At 40.7% G+C, this 18,039-nt stretch overlaps 2 protein-coding genes across 2 annotated transcripts in view; both read left to right on the forward strand.

The window, feature by feature from the left end:
• The window catches only part of LOC101735178 (gamma-aminobutyric acid receptor subunit rho-1), a 32,724-nt gene extending 29,329 nt beyond the window's left edge, over nucleotides 1–3,395 (forward strand). The window contains exons 9-10 of the mRNA XM_031902845.1: nucleotides 1,059–1,255; nucleotides 2,972–3,395. Coding sequence (XP_031758705.1) covers nucleotides 1,059–1,255; nucleotides 2,972–2,974 — 200 coding nt within the window. The 3' untranslated portion in view covers nucleotides 2,975–3,395. The remainder of the gene's footprint in view (nucleotides 1–1,058; nucleotides 1,256–2,971) is intronic.
• A 1,328-nt stretch (nucleotides 3,396–4,723) lies between these two features.
• The window catches only part of LOC100497718 (centrosomal protein of 162 kDa-like), a 39,243-nt gene continuing 25,927 nt past the window's right edge, over nucleotides 4,724–18,039 (forward strand). The window contains exons 1-8 of the mRNA XM_031902717.1: nucleotides 4,724–4,921; nucleotides 5,285–5,366; nucleotides 11,298–11,443; nucleotides 12,247–12,513; nucleotides 13,166–13,309; nucleotides 14,300–14,412; nucleotides 14,905–15,013; nucleotides 15,345–15,443. Coding sequence (XP_031758577.1) covers nucleotides 11,390–11,443; nucleotides 12,247–12,513; nucleotides 13,166–13,309; nucleotides 14,300–14,412; nucleotides 14,905–15,013; nucleotides 15,345–15,443 — 786 coding nt within the window. The 5' untranslated portion in view covers nucleotides 4,724–4,921; nucleotides 5,285–5,366; nucleotides 11,298–11,389. The remainder of the gene's footprint in view (nucleotides 4,922–5,284; nucleotides 5,367–11,297; nucleotides 11,444–12,246; nucleotides 12,514–13,165; nucleotides 13,310–14,299; nucleotides 14,413–14,904; nucleotides 15,014–15,344; nucleotides 15,444–18,039) is intronic.

Below are 18,039 nucleotides of genomic sequence, written 5' to 3' on the forward strand. Positions count from 1 at the left end.
TGTAACTACATTCAGTTACACATGTAACCCTACAGCAGTGGTGCCCAACCAGTGGCTCACGAGCAACATGTTGCTTCCCAACACCTTTGATTGTTGCTCCCAGTGGCCACAAAGTAGGTGCTCATTTTTTAATTTCTGGCTTAGAGGCAAGTGTTGATTGCATAAAACCCAGTATAAAGCCAGAGCCTTTTATAGCCTTTTATCAGCCACATAGGGGATACCAATTATATCTCTTATTTGCACCCCCAGGAACTTTTTATTGTGTTGGTTGTGTTGCTCCCCAACTGTTTTTACATTTCAGTGTTGGTTTCAAGGTTGGGGATCCCTGCCCTACAGTAATAACAAAAGTTATATTTTATTACAGCACAACAATATACACGGGTATCCCAAAGAAACATACTCCCCTCTTAAGAGCCTAAGCAGGGCATTATCAGAACATGCCACAGTTCATGATTTCTAAGATTTCTCAAAAGTATGTGGAATATGTTTAATAGTCAATGACCTATGCCTTAAATATAAACAATGTGAGCCACTTCACCATTGTCCACATTCATGAGAGACAGTCCTGATTTGCAGACACTAAAAAGGGGTGGGATGTAGGACAGATCAAGGGCATGTCCAAGTCTAAACTGGTGTGGGTGGGACAGGTCAAGGGAGTGGTCTCCATTTTTTGGATCTCATTTTTCTATGTTTAATATATACACTAGAACCATAAATTTAAATTTTAAATATATTTTATATTTAATATTTGTATTTTTTTGTTTTGTTTTGTTTGTCTATGTAAAGTTGGGAGGAACACGGGTCAAAAAATTTCATTACAGTAATGATGCTTCATTGTTATTTGTATATGACAATAAACTTGAACTTAAAAGATGCTGAGAAGGCATCACATGGCTAGTTTCAGTGGGAGTACGTAAAAGGAGGAGAGTCTACAAAGTAACCTCAAAATGTTATTCAAAGTGTGTGCTGGAAGTAACATTAGATTACAAAGTTGTTTCTATTCAAATAGTACTGAATAATACAATAAATAGAACTCTTTTAAAAATTGCATTTCACAGGTATAACCACGGTGTTGACTATGTCTACCATCATAACGGGAGTAAATGCCTCCATGCCCAGAGTCTCATACATCAAAGCCGTGGACATTTACTTGTGGGTTAGTTTTGTGTTTGTCTTCCTATCGGTGCTGGAATATGCAGCCGTGAATTATTTGACCACTGTGCAAGAGAGAAAAGAAAGGAAAATGCGGGAAAAGGTAAGAATTGAGCTGGTGTAGCTGCTGATACTGAGATTCCAAATCATTCAGTGATTTAAAAAACTATTTAATGTATGAGCATTATTCAGAGCTTTATTAGCTACAGATTTCTACTGCCACCTTCTTGTGTACCTATGGACAGATCAACAGCAGTTGACTGATCTCAAACAACTAAACGCTGTTGGTGCAACTACCTGGGTGCTTAGAAAATAATGTACAAATGTCCAAAACAAATCAAGCGATCTCACATCTTTGTAGAAAAAATTAATTCAATATTTGTTTGACGTTTTGGCTTCATCAAGAAAGTAAAAATCTTGAGAAAAATAAAAACGGAAATATACTGTTAGTATAAAAATTCAGTTCCTGCAATCTAACATTTTCAGCAATATCAGCCAAAAGTAATATTGCATGAAAGATTAGGATCCCATATGTAGTATTTTTATCTCAAGTTCTGTAAATTATAAAGATTTTTATAGGACATCTAGGGGCAGATTTATCAAAACGCGAGTTCAAATCCCGAATGGGAAAAATGTGGATTGGATACGATAATTTCTGATGATCGCAAATATCACAAATATGCTTACGAAAAAATCATATTAGTCACGATATTATCGTATTGGCGATATGAAAGTCACGCAATTTTCGTATCTGAACGATTGTAACATGCAGGAAAACCTTTCTGACTTTGATCCTTCTGTGCATGATTTTGGTCCCATAGGACACAATGGCACTCTGCAGCTCCAACCTTACCTTTGTGAGGTCTTCACAACACTTGGGTCATTTGTTAAAAAGAAGACAAAGCAAAATAGGCATAGCACTATCTGCGTGGTCACACAGCATGCCGCACCTCCACCAATAGTCTTATGCAGTTTTGACCTGTGCACTGTCATCATCCACATGACCATAGCACAAGCCTTAAATGTCAGTGTGGCCCTCTACTTTCCTCTAGCATACCCCTAGAGTGAAGTAAAGGGCCATGGGGGACCTGTGTGCAAGGCAGATGCGCCAGGCACACATATGCCCCCCACTGACGCCGCCCCAATCCGCCCTCTGTTGCTTCACATATCCATGAAGGTGATCATAACATGACCAGCTCAGCATATGGACAATTTGCAACTATACTGACACTGCATCTTAACAAATGACCCCCATGGAGAGAAGAATAGTATCAAAGTCTGGCACAATTCATGTCACCTGCAAATAGCCCCCTAATGACCCTCATGGGTGGGGTCAAAAGAGAAAATGATCTAAAAGTCACAAGCAAACTCTACACATGTCAATATTAAATGCACTAAAGTCAAAAGTCTTCACAACACTTGGGTCATTTGTTAAAAAGAAGACAAAGCAAAATAGGCACAGCACTATCTGCGTGGTCACACAGCGTGCCGCACCTCCACCAATAGTCTTATGCAGTGTCGACTTGTGCACTGTCATCATCCACATGACCATGGCACAAGCCTTAAATGTCAGTGTGACCCTCTACTTTCCTCTAGCATACCCCTAGAGTGAAGTAAAGGGCCATGGGGGACCAGTGTGCAAGGCAGATGCGCCAGGCACTCATATGCCCCCCCCCCCACTGACGCCACCCCAATCCGCCCTCTGTTGCTTCACCTTTTGAGCTATGGAGAGCTTATTTATTTGTATTTATAATAGTACTGAAACACGGCAGATGGGCAAGAATTTTTAAGTGTGAACATGTTTGAATTTCTGTTTTAGTAATGTTACTAGATTCATTGGATTCACCAATGGACACTCAAAAGAATTATCAGCAAGCAACAAGAACTCACATGTCACATGGGACCGGAGAGGTAATGGACACAGATAAGCAGAATAAATTAATGGAGCTATTGTGACGCTTAGGAAATAGAAGACTGCATTTGTGACCATGTATGTGTCACTTACTTTGAGCATTTAATCTTCACAAAAGAAAGTTGTCTACGCTCTAGTTTTTTTTTTTGTTTTCTTAATGTGGTGGGTAGAAATTTGATCAAGTCAGTCCAGATTGGTCATAGTACAAGCAATTTGCATCTGTTAAAATTACAGATGTGAACCGTGTCAAAGAATTTAAAAATATTTAGCATTGGAAAATAATTGAAGATTAATGTCTTTATATTATTTATAGTCTAAGGCTGATGCCACAAGGGCGTACTCTTGGCAAGTCGAAAAACGCTTGCCGAGAATACGCCCCGCTACTCTACATTTACTCTACCTTGTACCCGCACCTGAATGAATGAAATAAGATTGGGTGCAGGCACATGCAACCGATATCCGCTAAAAAACGCAAGACTTCATATCTTCGGCAGATATCGGCTACATGTGCCTAACCCCAAGCATATTTCATTCATTCCGGTGCAGGCACAGGTAGGAGTGTTTGGCAGTATTTTCAGCAAGTGATTTTCGGCTTGCCGAAAATATACGCCATACGCCCAGTGTAGCACCAGCCTAAGGGCAAAGGCAAACAGGGAGATTCCTAGCTTAACAGCAGTGGGTGGTTGTTGGTCTAATTGGTAACCAATCTGATTGGTACTTGCCTGTGCAAGTCAGGTGATTAACACTCAGCAATGCATCAGTAAGCTCCTTGTGCCATCGCCTTAACAGGATTTTGTAAGGAGGATCCCTGGAGTAGCTGCATGTTTTGTTTACACAATTATTTTAATTCTACAGGGACAGAAAGTCATTTACAGTGAGCAAAGTGCAATATCAAGAACAATTGCTATGTTTTTTTCCAATATTTTTTTTTTTTTACCAGAATACCAGTATTGTTGCTCTTGCATGGGGGACATTACACCTGATGCAGTTGTGGTAGATGCATCAAAATGATGCATCAAAATGAATGCAGTTGCACTTGCACTTTGCAGTAAATTGGACACAATTGGCGAGCCTAATTGTTTAGGCACAAGTGAGCTGTGACTATTAACATACAGTGCTGAGGGAACCCTGGAACTACTTTCTGGACTGAGCAAGGCAGTAGCTCTAAGGTTCCTCTGTGTCAGTAGGCACAACTGCACTCAATTTGGAATGGGAGGCTGGAAGACCTGTGCACCACCTTGCACCACTATACAGAAGTGCAAAGACTGTATTTTGAAGCAAGTATCTTTAATAAATGGAGTTAACTTACAAATGACTAGGGAAACATAGTAGGGAAATTTGCACAAGCTCAACTGTGTGGTTGTAAATGGCCCTCAAGTGTTTTATTACCTCTTTTCTATTGGACTGGGGTGATCAAAATTATTTTGAGATATTATGAGAGGGAGTAGCCTTAAACATAAACCTGTTGACTGAAGATATATATACACTGATTGATTAAATTTTCAGTCTTTTTAGCAGTGGTTCATGTATCACTCAATCTACCACCATAAATGTAACATAAATTGCTTGCATGCCACATATATTCAGTGTTCTCATAAAATGATCTATCTGTCTGTCTGTGTATATATATATATATATATATATATATATATATATATACTTTGTCCTTAGTTGTTTCCTATGCATACAGTAATAGTGATGTTGAAGCATTGCAAATAGCATACAACCGTATACAGTCAATGGAAGATACTGACGAACACAAAAGTGATAAGGCAACGGAGCATACAAACACGGCCCTCGAAGATATCCCAAACTCAAATGAAAAAAGCCTCAAAAAATTATCCACTGCTGAGTCAGGTAAGTGGTACAGTGGCCTAATTTCCCTTACACATTTCTTGCCTTTGCTTCACTTTATATAAGATCTCCTATGACTTAGAGTAAGTTTCTGGTCAAACACCTTCAGGCAATATGGTGTAAATGAGTATCTCTTTGATTCAGAGGGTGTATTTAGAAATACAGCAAGTCAAAACTACTGTAGATTTGTGAAAGAAGATGATGCAGTTAAAAAAGTAACTAAATATACAGACACATGCAAGCATTTTACTACTACAAGTGTTGTCCAATACATTGGGCTCTTCAAGTTCTGTGAATGTTTATAGCAATATATACTATATGTATGCAGTATTTCTTAATCAAATAACCTATTATACAAATGTCTAGATATACCCACAATGGATGAATTGATGCAGCCTATTAGAGGGAAAACACCCAGTGAGCTTGACTATGATGTAAATTCTTTATGGTAAGTTTATGATAAATAACTTGAATTAGTATCCACTACATAACTTTCATCTGATTCTTGCACAATGCCTTAGTGATCTATTCCCTATTCACCTTTGTTATGGGAACCCGCTGCTTAGAACAACCTGTTGCTTGATCTTGTCTTGCCTTCCCTAGATCATCAGAAGCTGTACAATTAGTTTAACTACAAGACATAGGCAACACTCTTTAAATGCCTAAACATTTCATAGCAGGCACAGTATTGTCCCCCTCAGCATTTTCCCCTTTAGGCTAAGGACCCACAGAGCTTTTCAGTCGCCAGCGATAGATCTCTGCTGTTTCAGGCGACAAACTTCTCTGAAATGCCTTTCCACCGGCAACAGTAGGAGTTGTTTCCTTCTGCAGGCAACTTTGCACGACTTTGGAAAACCAAAGCGATGCAAAGAACTTTCCACCGGCTGCTGCTATTGTTGCTGGTGGAATGGCATTTCGGAGCAGTTAGTCACGCACGATAGCAGAGGTCTGTCTTGGGCAATTGAACTGCTCGGTGGGTCCTTAGCCTTAAACTGGAGCATTAGCCACACTATATAATAACAAGTGACTAGTGATATGGAGTCTTGAGAGGTGAATGCAATAAGAAATGTGCCGGTCATAGGCAAAATAAACTGTTTTTTGTAAATGTGTGCCTGGCTTTTAACTATATGCAGGGCAGCTTCTTTCATCTCCAGAAACGTTTCTACACTTCTAGCGCAGAGATGGAGAGTAAAAACATACCTGCAGATGAAAGAAGTTGCAAAATGTGCATGTTCTGGCAAATTTCATGAGATCTGAGCCTAATCTTCATTTAGAGACATCTGTTGGTTATCTTTGGTACTGAATGGTTTTGAGTTACTCTGAATATTACTCTGAAGGTGATATGAGACCACATTGTTTAGTACCATCTGTTGGTTAGATATCTTCCTTAAAACAAATATGAAAGTAGGATTTCTCTTTGTCTATTAAACACAGAGTACTGCAACTAAAATAGCTCTTGTGCAGCTATACACAAAGTGAGTTATATCTGCAGCATATTTTCACACTCAACTGTTTCCTGAACAATCAAGGAACATGGACATTAGCTATTTCTCTAAAGTTCTGGTGCTCTGTTCTGAGCATTGCCTGGCTTAAACAAAATGAGTGACAAGGTAAAGGAGGTTTTAAAAGGGGGTCTTTGAATGCTAGAATGGTTTTTGCACTGAGAATTTGTAATAAATGTAATTCCTAACACCACCTTGTCCACTATTTTAAAACAAGGTAAATTTATTGATTTTAATGTAACAAAATTTTGTTGATAATGTTTGTGAGCAAATAATGGGGACACGTTGAAAATTCTTGTGTATATATTTATATCCATTTAATAGTGGCTCCTTATAAACAACATATGTATTATTTTCCATTAGCCACTTGAACACAGATTACAATACACACCAGTACACAGCTAAGATTATTCAAGATAAAGATAAGTTACACAATATTCTACAATGGAATGCTGAGAAAATGCTAGAGAAAAGTGAATTTTTGAGTTCAGACAGTGAGTACGGAATGGGGAACCTATCCTACTAACCCTCCATTTACTGTAAGACTAACTTATCTGGCTTTTCCTAAGCCGCTTCCATGAAAACAGCATTAGCTGCATGTTTCCCATCTTAAACACTGGTGGAAAATACACCAAATAGTGGTTTTATTCCTTGTATCTCTCACCTGTCTAAGACCACAGCCCTACCTGTCCCCGATGCCTCCTCCTTCAAGGTTGCCATGGATAAGAAGTTAGGTAAGAGGGGTTACTACGTTCCCAGTTCACTGCATCGGGTACTGCCCTTCGCCCCATCCTGGCCACAGCCTGGGTCAGCCGAGCGGTACAGTCTTGGTCAGACTCCCTCTTGCAGGCCATCCTCTCCGGTGCTCCGAGCCACGAGCTGTCCCAATAGGCTTCACAAATCAAGGAAGCCAATGAGTACATCTGCGAGGCCTCGCTGGACGGGGCCCAGGTCACAAGCCGAACCTCTGCCCTTGCAGTGGCGGCCCGTAGATCTCTCTGGCTAAAACTTTGGTCAGCGGATTTCTCCTCTAAGAAATCACTAACCTCCCTCCCATTCAAAGGAAAACTTCTCTTTGGCCCTGACCTTGACAAAATTATTAGCCAAGCCACAGGAGGCAAAAGTACCTTGCTCCCGCAACCTAAACCAAGCTATTCCTCTCGCAGAGGAAAGTTTTTTCATCCCTCACAGAACAAAAACACAAGACCGTCCTCCCCACGTCAGTCCACATCCGGTAGAGGCCACTTCGGTGGCAAGCCCAGAACCTCCTGGCACAACCGTAAGCCCATCACCAAACCATCCGATAAGTCCATGGCATGACGGTGTACCTCCTCCACTGGGTCTCGCATCCATCGGGGGAAGACTTCGTTTTTTCGCCAAGGCCTGGCTTGACATCACGCAAGACACCTGGGTTCACGAGGTTGTGTCGCTAGGCTACCACCTCGAGTTTTCAGCACAACCTCCCTCCCGCTTCTTTATGTCCAGACTTCAACAGGGACCAACCAAACGAAGAGCCTTCCAAACTTTTGCACTAGGAGGTAATTGTTCCTGTACCTCCAGGAGAACATTTCAAAGGATACTACTCCAACCTCTTCGTAGTCCCCAAGAAGGACGGCACGGTCCGCCGAGTGCTGGACCTCAAGGAACTCAACACCTTCATCCGTTTTCGAAAATTCAAGATGGAGTCTCTCAGGTCTGTCATCGCGGCAATGCTACCGGGACAGTTCCTAGCATCTCTCGACATAAAGGACGCATACCTACACGTGCCCATTTTCCCTCCCCATCAGAGATTCTTGCGCTTTGCATTCCAGAATTTCCACTACCAATTCACAGCTCTCTCATTCGGCCTGACGTCGCCCCCCCCGCGTTTTTACCAAAATCATGGCGGCAGCCACAGCAGTACTTCGGAACAAGGGGATATCAATAACCCCTTACCCGGACGACCTTCTCATCAAGGCTTCCTCTCCAGTGGAGGCCCAACGATCGCTCCAGTCCTCCATGACCACCCTGCAGGACCTGGGCTGGTGCATCAACCTAGCCAAGTCCTCCCTGGTCCCCAGCCAGTCGATGGTCTTCCTTGGCATGCAGTTCGATAGCCAGGCGCAGAGAGTCTCACTACCACACTCCAAGGCGCTCCACCTCCAATCTCTGGTCAGATCCCTTCTGTCCAAACCTCTTCACACAGTCAGATTCTACATGAGGGTCCTGGGCGTCATGGTGTCCACCATCGAAGCGGTGCCTTTTGCCCAATGTTACCTCAGGGAACTTCAGAGGAACATACTATCTGCCTGGAAACAGAAATCCCTACACATGGAAATCAGCCTAACCCACCAAGCGAGAGTGTCCCTCTCCTGGTGGTTACAAGTCGACCACCTTGTGGCAGGAAAGCCCCTGGGAGAACCTTCACAAAATAACGCTAAAATGGGGCATGCCAGAGGTGGATCTTATGGCGACAAGGCAAAACCGAAAGGTGCCAAACTTCTTCGCCAGGTACCGGGACCCCCTGGCGTCGGGGGCCGACGCTCTAACATCCCCCTGGGATTTTCACCTCGCCTACGCTTTTCCTCCTCTTCCTCTCCTCCCCAGGACCATAAAAAAGCTCCGGACGGAGCACACTACACTCATCCTCATAGCGCCCAGGTGGCCTCGCTGCACCTGGTTTTCAGACCTCGTCGACCTATCGGTGGAGGAGCCTTGGACCCTACCTCCGCAGCCGGACCTTCTATCTCAAGGCCCAATACTGCACCCAAACCCAGCCAGCCTCAGCTTGACGGCGTGGCTCTTGAGACCCGCATTCTGAAGCAAAAAGGTTTGTCGGATGCAGTGGTGCACACCATGCGGGCACCACGTAAACCAGTCTCTGCCAGAACATACCACCGGGTATGGGCGACATACCAAGGCTGGTGCAACCAGAATGACGCAGACTTCGAAACCTTATCAGATCCTCACATCCTGGAGTTTCTGCAGAACGGCTTATCCATGGGTCTGTCCTTGGGCTCCCAGGGACAGTCGCAAGTTTCAGCCCTGTCTATCCTTTTTCAGCAACGGTTAGCACTCCTACCAGATGTCAAAACCTTTCTCCAAGGGGTAGCTCACGTGGCGCCGCCCTTCAGAACCCCATCTCCAACATGGGACCTCATAGCGGTGTTACAGGCCCTCCAGCGACCCCCATTTGAGCCTCTTGCATCGATTCCGCTTCAGTGGCTCACATGGAAGACGGTCTTCCTGCTCGCAATAGCATCAGCAAGACGTGTCTCAGAACTCAGTGCCTTATCCTGCAAGGCACCCTTCCTAGTATTCCATCATGACAGGGCAGTACTCCGCACCGTTCCTCCATTCCTACCTAAGGTGGTTTCGACATTCCACCTCAACCAGGAGATCACAGTACCAACCTTCTGCCCGACACCCTCCAACCCAAAGGAGGTGGCCCTACATTCCCTGGATCCTGTCCGGGCTCTCAAATTCTATCTCCATAGGGTCCACGAATTCCGCAAGTCGGACTCTCTTTTTGTCCTCTTCTCTGGGCCAGGACAGGGGGCCCCTGCTACCAAGGCAACCATTTCCCGTTGGATCAAACAAGCTATCCAGCGAGCATATTCTGCCCAGGGCCAGACTCCTCCACTGGGCATCAAGGCCCACTCCACCAGGGGTATGAGTACATCCTGGGCCTTCCGGAACCAAGCATCAGCAGAACAGCTGTGCAAGGCAGCCACGTGGACTTCTGTCCACTCCTTCATAAAATTCTACCAATTCGATACCTTTGGGGCAGATGACACCCGCTTCGGCAGGAAAGTTCTCCAAGCCGCAGTGGAAGCTCACACCTAGGTCTCATGCCCACCCTTTTATCACAGGGATGGCTTTGGTACGTCCCCACTGTTCCTGTGTCCCCCAAGCAGACAGTGGAGAAAAGGAGATTTTGTGTACTCCCCGTTAAATCTCTTTCTCTCCAGTCGCTTGGGGGACACAGGACTTCCCTCCCTGGATAGAGACCTAGCAGAACTTCAGACATGGTCTGGTATTACCGTTTTTCCTTATAGTAACCGTTAAATAGTTAAAATTGTTCCAAGTTACATTTACACGCCTGTTCTTTCTTTGGTACTAAACTGAACTGGGCTCTGCCTGCTGGGGGTATAGCCAGCGGAGGAGGAGCTAGTTCTTCTTTGTATTGTTGTGTCCTGCCTCCTAGTGGTACCAGCTATACCCCACTGTTCCTGTGTCCCCCAAGCGACTGGAGAGAAAGAGATTTAACGGTGAGTACACAAAATCTCCTTTTTATTTATTGATATACTTTGTATTTATCTATTATTATCTTAATAACCCCCTGTTTGTTAGCTTTTTCAAAGCTAAACCTGGTGAAAATTTTTGCTCATCACTAATGTTAAAACTTACATAATGAACATTAATGTTCATTACAATATGAACATTATGGATGAAACAGCTCTTGAAGACACTAGGGCTCATTTTTAAAGACTGTGCTACCAATAAAATGTTTGCTTTCATTATTCAACCTACAGCTACATGAAAAAAGCCATCACTTATTGATTGGCGAGGGTTACTACCCATATGCAAATTTGCCCACTGTTTATAATTGGACCCCACCTGTTTAAAATTTAATACATATGTAGTACCTTGTGTATTGAGGCATAGGTCACAAGTTCCGAAACCTACAATTAACCCATCTCTATAAAGTCTGAAATAGGACAAATTCGTTTTCAGGTTGAAGTTTGCCGTAATGGCTTATTACTTACTGTGCCTGGCATAGATCCACTTTTTTTGTAAAATGTAAAGGCCATAAAATGCACTTAAATTTGACTTGTCCAAAACATAAGGTATGTTTGGTGTGCATCAATTTGAAATTTGTTTGCTTTGAAATGCAGGTGCATTATCTTCCACCAGGATCCTAAGGTTTGCAGGCACTGAAACTATTCCAAAGCAAAGCAGAAATGATTATACTGTACAACACAAAGAGATGAGTGTTCTACAAATGGATTTCGATAAAACAGAAACTGTGCTTCAACACGATGTAAGGAACTACCTATGTTTTATAGCTCCAGGGGCAAAAAATAAGGCTTATTTACGACCACAACTGCAGTTTCAGCCGTGCAAAAATGTATACAGTCAGAGGGTGTATTTATACCATTCATTAAAGGTACTTGCATTCAAAGCTGCACTTCCACATAATTGTGCTCAATGTTTGCATCTTCTTCTGATAACTAACAAGTCTACGTTATAATACAGGAGGCCCTCAAGCTGGTGTTAATTCTAGTGTTCCCACAGTGGCCTGATTCAATACATGCATGTCAGTATAGCACCTACTGCCAAAAATTACAACATCCAAACTTAGACTCACAATTTTTCTTGTTTTTTGACACACTGGGTATAATTTTGTGATGAAAAGACCAATAAATAATGTGTTTATCTCTGCACAGACTCACCCCTTCTTATGTGCTCTCACAATATCCAGGGAAAGAATTAGAGATTGGTGCTGGCTATATTCATGAAGTGCTCCACTGCTACAGTATAACACCTTAGGGAAAAGGATAAAAAATTGTAGTTTATGTCCTGCCTCCTGGTGGATGGAGCTTTACCCCCATTGGCCTCCTGTGTCCCCCAGTCAACTGCAGGGAAAGAGTCTCTGCTACATAATTAGCAAAATGAATTTTTTATAATGGTGCAAATTTAAAGTTCCAAAAAAACCATTAATTTATTATTTTTTTTCTTAGGTTTTTGTTGTTTTGCAGGTCAAAAATCTTTTTTGCATATCATTAGATGTTAGTGTTAGTTAGTAGATGTATGCTACTTTAAAATCATTGTGTTTCTTTGCAGACTGATTCTTTTAGAAGCGCATCCGGATTCCATGTAGATAGCAATGCTCCTCAGTCCTTAAACATGAGTGATGCTGAACTCAATATGTTTTTGAAACTGCAGAACATAGAGCAAAAATTAAACTCAGATCAAACACATTCTAACATTCTTAGAGAAGAGTTCTTAAAAAAAGAGGAAGAATTTCTGGAGAAAATAGAAGACTTAAAAACAAAATATGAGGTAGATCTTCAGCACCGTAAACAGGAAAATTATATCCTTCTAACAAAGGTACGTTTATTTCTAATAATAAATATATAAGAATAATAATGTCGTTTGTCTTCAAAAGAAACTTACAGGCAGCTTTGTTTAAATGTATTCAATAATGTGTGCTTCATAGCCTACTGTTTGCCTTGTACCTTAATATTTTCTAACCACAGAATTATTCTTATCTGTTCTTAAGGGTGTATGGGCACATGTGACATTTTGTCATGTTTCTCAAGTCTAAAAACAAAAAGATTTGCCTTTGCAAATAAATTTTACAGATTATGACACACTTGCTCATTTGTTATTTGAGAGTTGTGGCTGTTTCCTGAGAGACTGTGTGTGTCATATATGCCCCACCAAAACAATGACGAAAGGGGGAAAAGGCATTTGCCCCTGCAAAGCCCATAAATACTTATATGTATTTTCACTATACCCCTATAAAATATAGAATGCATAATGTACACATAATAAATACAATAGTGCTAAACCAAGTGTTTTTTGGGGGGAACATCACCAATTTAATTCACTACTGTTGCAGTATTTTTGTACACTCGACAGACAGAACTAAAAATATTTTAAATTCATTAATAATAAAATTGCTGTTAGTTAACCTACATTTTTCAGTAGTTGTTACTTCAGTAGTTGTTAATGTTTGTCATTTTATGCATTTGTTTAGTTACACGCTATGGAAGATAAAAACATAAAAAGCATAAATAAGGTAAATCTTGGTGACCCAAAGGATCCTGTGACAGATGAGAAGATACAACAAATACGCAAAGAAATAGAGAAGCAGGAAAAACTCCTCCACGGTTATCAGCAGGTATTTATCCTACATGTTTCTGTGTCTATATCAGAAGCAATACAAGTATGTCACACACAAAACATTTTTTTGATGCACCAAAAAAATATAAATGTATACAAAAATCACTGATATACCACAGTGGTCTCCATGGTCCTTGAGCTTTTCCCTCCAGTGCGTTTCACATCATTGGATGCCTCATCCTTTGACCATAGCGAAAGGGGGCTAGGGTTTGCTGGAAAGCTTGGAAGGAATGGGAGCAAGGGATCTGGAGTTAAGATAAGAGGCAATTTTCCACATTTCATCTTCAGTCAGGGAAAAGAGAAAATAAATAATTTGGCAAAAGTTTTTTGAAAGCTAAATTCATGAGTGCATTAAAGTAGGTTGTTAATGCTGTGCAAGGTCTGGTGTTTAGGTCCTAAAGGGGTGTATTGGAATTATAGGCCTATATAGGAGTATAAAAAAGGCAGATTGTCTCTAGGTGGAATTTAGACGGTATGTGTATGTCTGGGGGGCTGTTTGGAGGAAGAGAGGGAGGTAGTATGAGTTTGAAGGTGAGTTTGTTAATATATCGAATATTCCAGTGAATTAAGTCAGCCCACAAAGAAACTTGAATCCATGGACACTATTATACCTATATATATTATGTAGCTTATAAATATTGAGAACATAAACCTGTATTTGGATTCCATGCAGTTAGAGAGTTCAGGGGAGCATTTATATTGATATTATAAAAAAATGAGATCATAGCCCCACACTTGGGCCACACTTTATAAGCTCACATACTTTAAGGCCCCTCATTAGCACTCTAGCCTTTCCTTGACAGCAGTTGCCCCTGTTCCTTTTATTGATTTCCTGTGATGAAACTCTATATTTGTTGCATTTTTATGTATAAAGTGATCTTTTCAGTCTACACTGCCATTCCTCCCAAGCAAATTTTAAAGGAAATCACAAATACCATTTTTTGATGTGTTTTTTATTATGCTGCCTGTTGCTGTCTGTTTTTATCAGGAGAATGAAAGACTGTATCAACAAGTCAAAGAGCTTCAAATCAGAAATAAGCAAAATGAAGAATTAATGTTCCAAGAGAATCAGTCATTAAAAGCTAACCTTCTTTCTCTAAGGTATATTATGAGAGCTAAAAAGAAATATGCTCCTTGCTTTGTTTTTGGCTTTGTATTGGAGTGTTATAGCTGCTTCTTTTGGATGCTATTCTTTGCTCTACTGGTTCTGACTACACAGACTACTGAAACATTGTAGAAAGATCCATCTCTTCCCCAGCCACGACTCCATTTCCCACAGTAGCTAGCATGTTATGTGATTAACAGCCCTGTAAAGGAGGGTCGCAGAGGTGTCCAACACTTTGTTACAAAGCAGTCTTGGCTGGAGGAGAGCTTGACTACTGTAGCTACATTATTTCAAGGGTACATTTATTCAGAACCAATAGTTCCGGGAATAGCAATGGACAAAGAGATACTGTTGCTAATAGAAATTACTTTTATAAATAACTTTAAAGTGTTAAAAATGTGCAATATTTATTGCAAATGTGCTTAGAATTAATTATCGTTTTTATCGCAGTTATCATGAGTAATCAATTTGAATTGTATTTGTTTTAGAGAGCAGCTGAGTAAAGTCACAATAAGCCACCAGCGTCCACAAGATAATTCTGAAAAATGTAATAGTCAGAGCTTTACAGACTTATTGGTTGAACTGCGTACTGTCCAGGTAATTGTCTTTTATTCATATTATGCATCATCTTTCCTACATACTTAGTAAAACTGTGTTTTAATTCCTGCCTGATCCTGAATATAAACACTTCTCTTTCTCTCTAAACCATTAAAGTTTAAGATCACACCAAGGGATGCACTTGACTTCCAGCATAGTTTCACTTCTTGGGCTCACATAATGGAACCAATTGGTTTTTATTTAGACTCCTATAATATATGTTAATATTAGCATTATTACATGACACGTCATGTTGATATTTATGTTGTTGTATATTCCTACCAGTGAACTTTTTGTATTGGCACTAACAAATGACATTTGAATCCCAAAGAAGCGAGAAGCCAATTTGCTTGATGAGATTTCCAGGCAGAAGCAAGACAAACAGGCTCTGGAAGTAGATTTGATGCAGATGAGGAAGGAAAGAGACAATGTAAAAACTCTGCTCTCTCACCTCCGGTAATTTTTTTTTTCTTCTTTTTTTCTTAGAAAAGTATTCTTTACCCATTCACTTAGTCATAGGGATCCACATAAAACACATTGAAAACTTGGGACAAAAAGTTCTACAGATCTCTACAAAATAAAATGTATTTTCTTAAGGAAGATATACCTTTGATTTACCAGAAATGGATTATAATGTAATTTGGATTTCTATACCAAAAAATCTTTAAAATGTTAAATAAACCAAATTGATTTGCCTCCAGTAATTCATACAGCTTAGTTACCATTAAGTACAAAGTACAGGTATGGGATCCGTTATACAGAAAACCCATTATCCAGAAAGTTCCGAATTACAAAAAGGCTTTCTCCCATAGACTACATTTATAAGCAAATAATTCTAATTTTTTAAAATGGTTTCCATTTTCTTTGTAATAATAAAACAGTGCCTTGTATTTGATCCCAAATACGATATAATTAATCCTTATTGGAGGCAAAGCAATCCTATTGGGTATAATTAATGTTTAAATCATTTTTCAGTAGCCTTGAGGTATGAATCCAAATTACAGAAAGACTCATTGTGGATAACAGGTCCCATACCGGTGGTAATAAAACAGAACCTTGTATTTGATCCCAACTAAGATATAATTCATCCTTATTAGAGGTAAAACAATCCTATTGGGTTTATTCAATAGTTAAATGTTTTGATATTGTGTCACAACACCACTTCAGACTATATTTACTATTTATCTGTTGAACAAAGCCACCAGTGATAATTTGTGCTGTAAAGAAAACTGATGTTTGAACTGTAAACCTTTGAAACTACTTAGATAATTTGATGACCAGTGCTCAGATAATCCCCCTTCCATGTTGCAGTTTCTTTTTTTTTTAACCATTGAGTTTTATTTAGAAACAGATTACAGACATAGTTACCAATCAGGACATCAAAGGAGAGATCTTATGGTACAAAGCATATATCAAACTTTTGTGACATTACTTTTGATTTGATGGATCTCGCTGTAACATTACAAACCCTGTAATTCTGAGTTCCACTGTTTTTGTATTTTATACATCTACATTTAACTACTACCTTAACAAAACTATAAACTATGCATTGCCAACGCTTGTTCCTAGATTTTCTAAACCAGAATGGTAGGATGGAGGGGTCATTGTGTGGTTGAGTTGTGGGGGGGGGGAGGAGGAGGGGGGTCAACACTCGTTTTTCGTTTCTAATACTAGGTTTGCACTGTTATTGGGGTGGTGTCAATTTTCTATGTTGTGTTTGTCTAGCCACGAGGACCAGATTTTCTCAAATTTATTTGGGCATCCTCTTCTGATATATAGCAGTCTATAAGTGGGCATTGCTTGATTGACTTGGCTTACCCAGAATTGTAAGGATGGAGCTGAGTGGGCTTTCCATTTCATTGTGATAGACTTACGGGCGTATGCTAACAGAATAGAAATGAGAGCTCTTTCTGCAGTTGTTGGTGCTAGATCAGTGATTTGGTTTAGTAGTATTCCGGATGGTGTTACCGTAATGGGGGTGCTGGTTAGATCAGATATATAGTCTGCCACCTCGGTCCAGAAGCTCACTATTTTGTTGCAGGTCCAGACCATGTGGATGAAGTCTGCTGGGGATTGGTGGCAGCGGGGGCATTCGTCTACCTGGGATGGAGATATCTTTGCTAATACTTTGGGTGTGATGTATGCCCTGTGCAAAAATTTATACTGTATTAGCCTATCTCTTGAGGCCACTATATAGTCAAAGATTGAATCAAGGGTTTCCTTCCATTGCTCTTTATTCATATCTGGTATATCTATTAGCCATTTGTTATAGAGTTTGTTTAATAGGGTATCATTTGCCAATGTCAAGAGAGCATAGGAGCGGGAGAGGGCCTTGGTGTGTGGGCAGTTGTGTGCTTGTTCTTCTATTCGGGAGGGAGTAGTTTGTACGATTGTTCCTTGGAATTGTGCGTGTACTGCATGTCTCAGTTGTAAATATCGGAAGAACATCCTATTTGGTAGGTTGAAATTATTTTTTAGGGTCTGGAAATCTAGAAGCTTGCCTTCCTTGACTATATCTTGTATATACTTGATTTGGAAGTTAGCCCATAGTTGGGGGTCTGGTATGGTTTGGAGGTGCTGTAGTTTGGGGTTACACCAGAGCGGTGTGTGTTCAGAGCAGTGGTTTTGTGGTTTGGGAAAGAGGTTGAGGGCGGTATTCCAAGCCCATACTATTTCTTTCATAAGTGGGGTTGCTTTTAGGGTGTAGGAGCAGCCCCTATATAAGAGGTTCTTTAGCTCTTCGTATGAGCCTACTGTCTGGGCTTCAAGGCGTGTGGCCGGATTATCTAGGGTTGGTGATGCCCACCAGTTTGCAGTGGTTAGTTTTGCAGCTATATAATATAGAAAAAGATTTGGGGCTGCTAAACCCCCCGCCTGGGTTGGAAGTTGCAGTTTAGCTATGCTGATTTTTGGTGTGGAGGGGTGCCAGTATAGTTGTATAAGGAGCGCCCTGATTTTGGTGAAAAAGCTGTTTGGTATTTTTGTGGGAGATTGTCTAAATATATATGTAAATTTTGGTAGTATTA

Source organism: Xenopus tropicalis, chromosome 5 (genome assembly GCF_000004195.4).
Source record: "Xenopus tropicalis strain Nigerian chromosome 5, UCB_Xtro_10.0, whole genome shotgun sequence".
In the NCBI taxonomy this organism is placed as follows: domain Eukaryota; kingdom Metazoa; phylum Chordata; class Amphibia; order Anura; family Pipidae; genus Xenopus; species Xenopus tropicalis.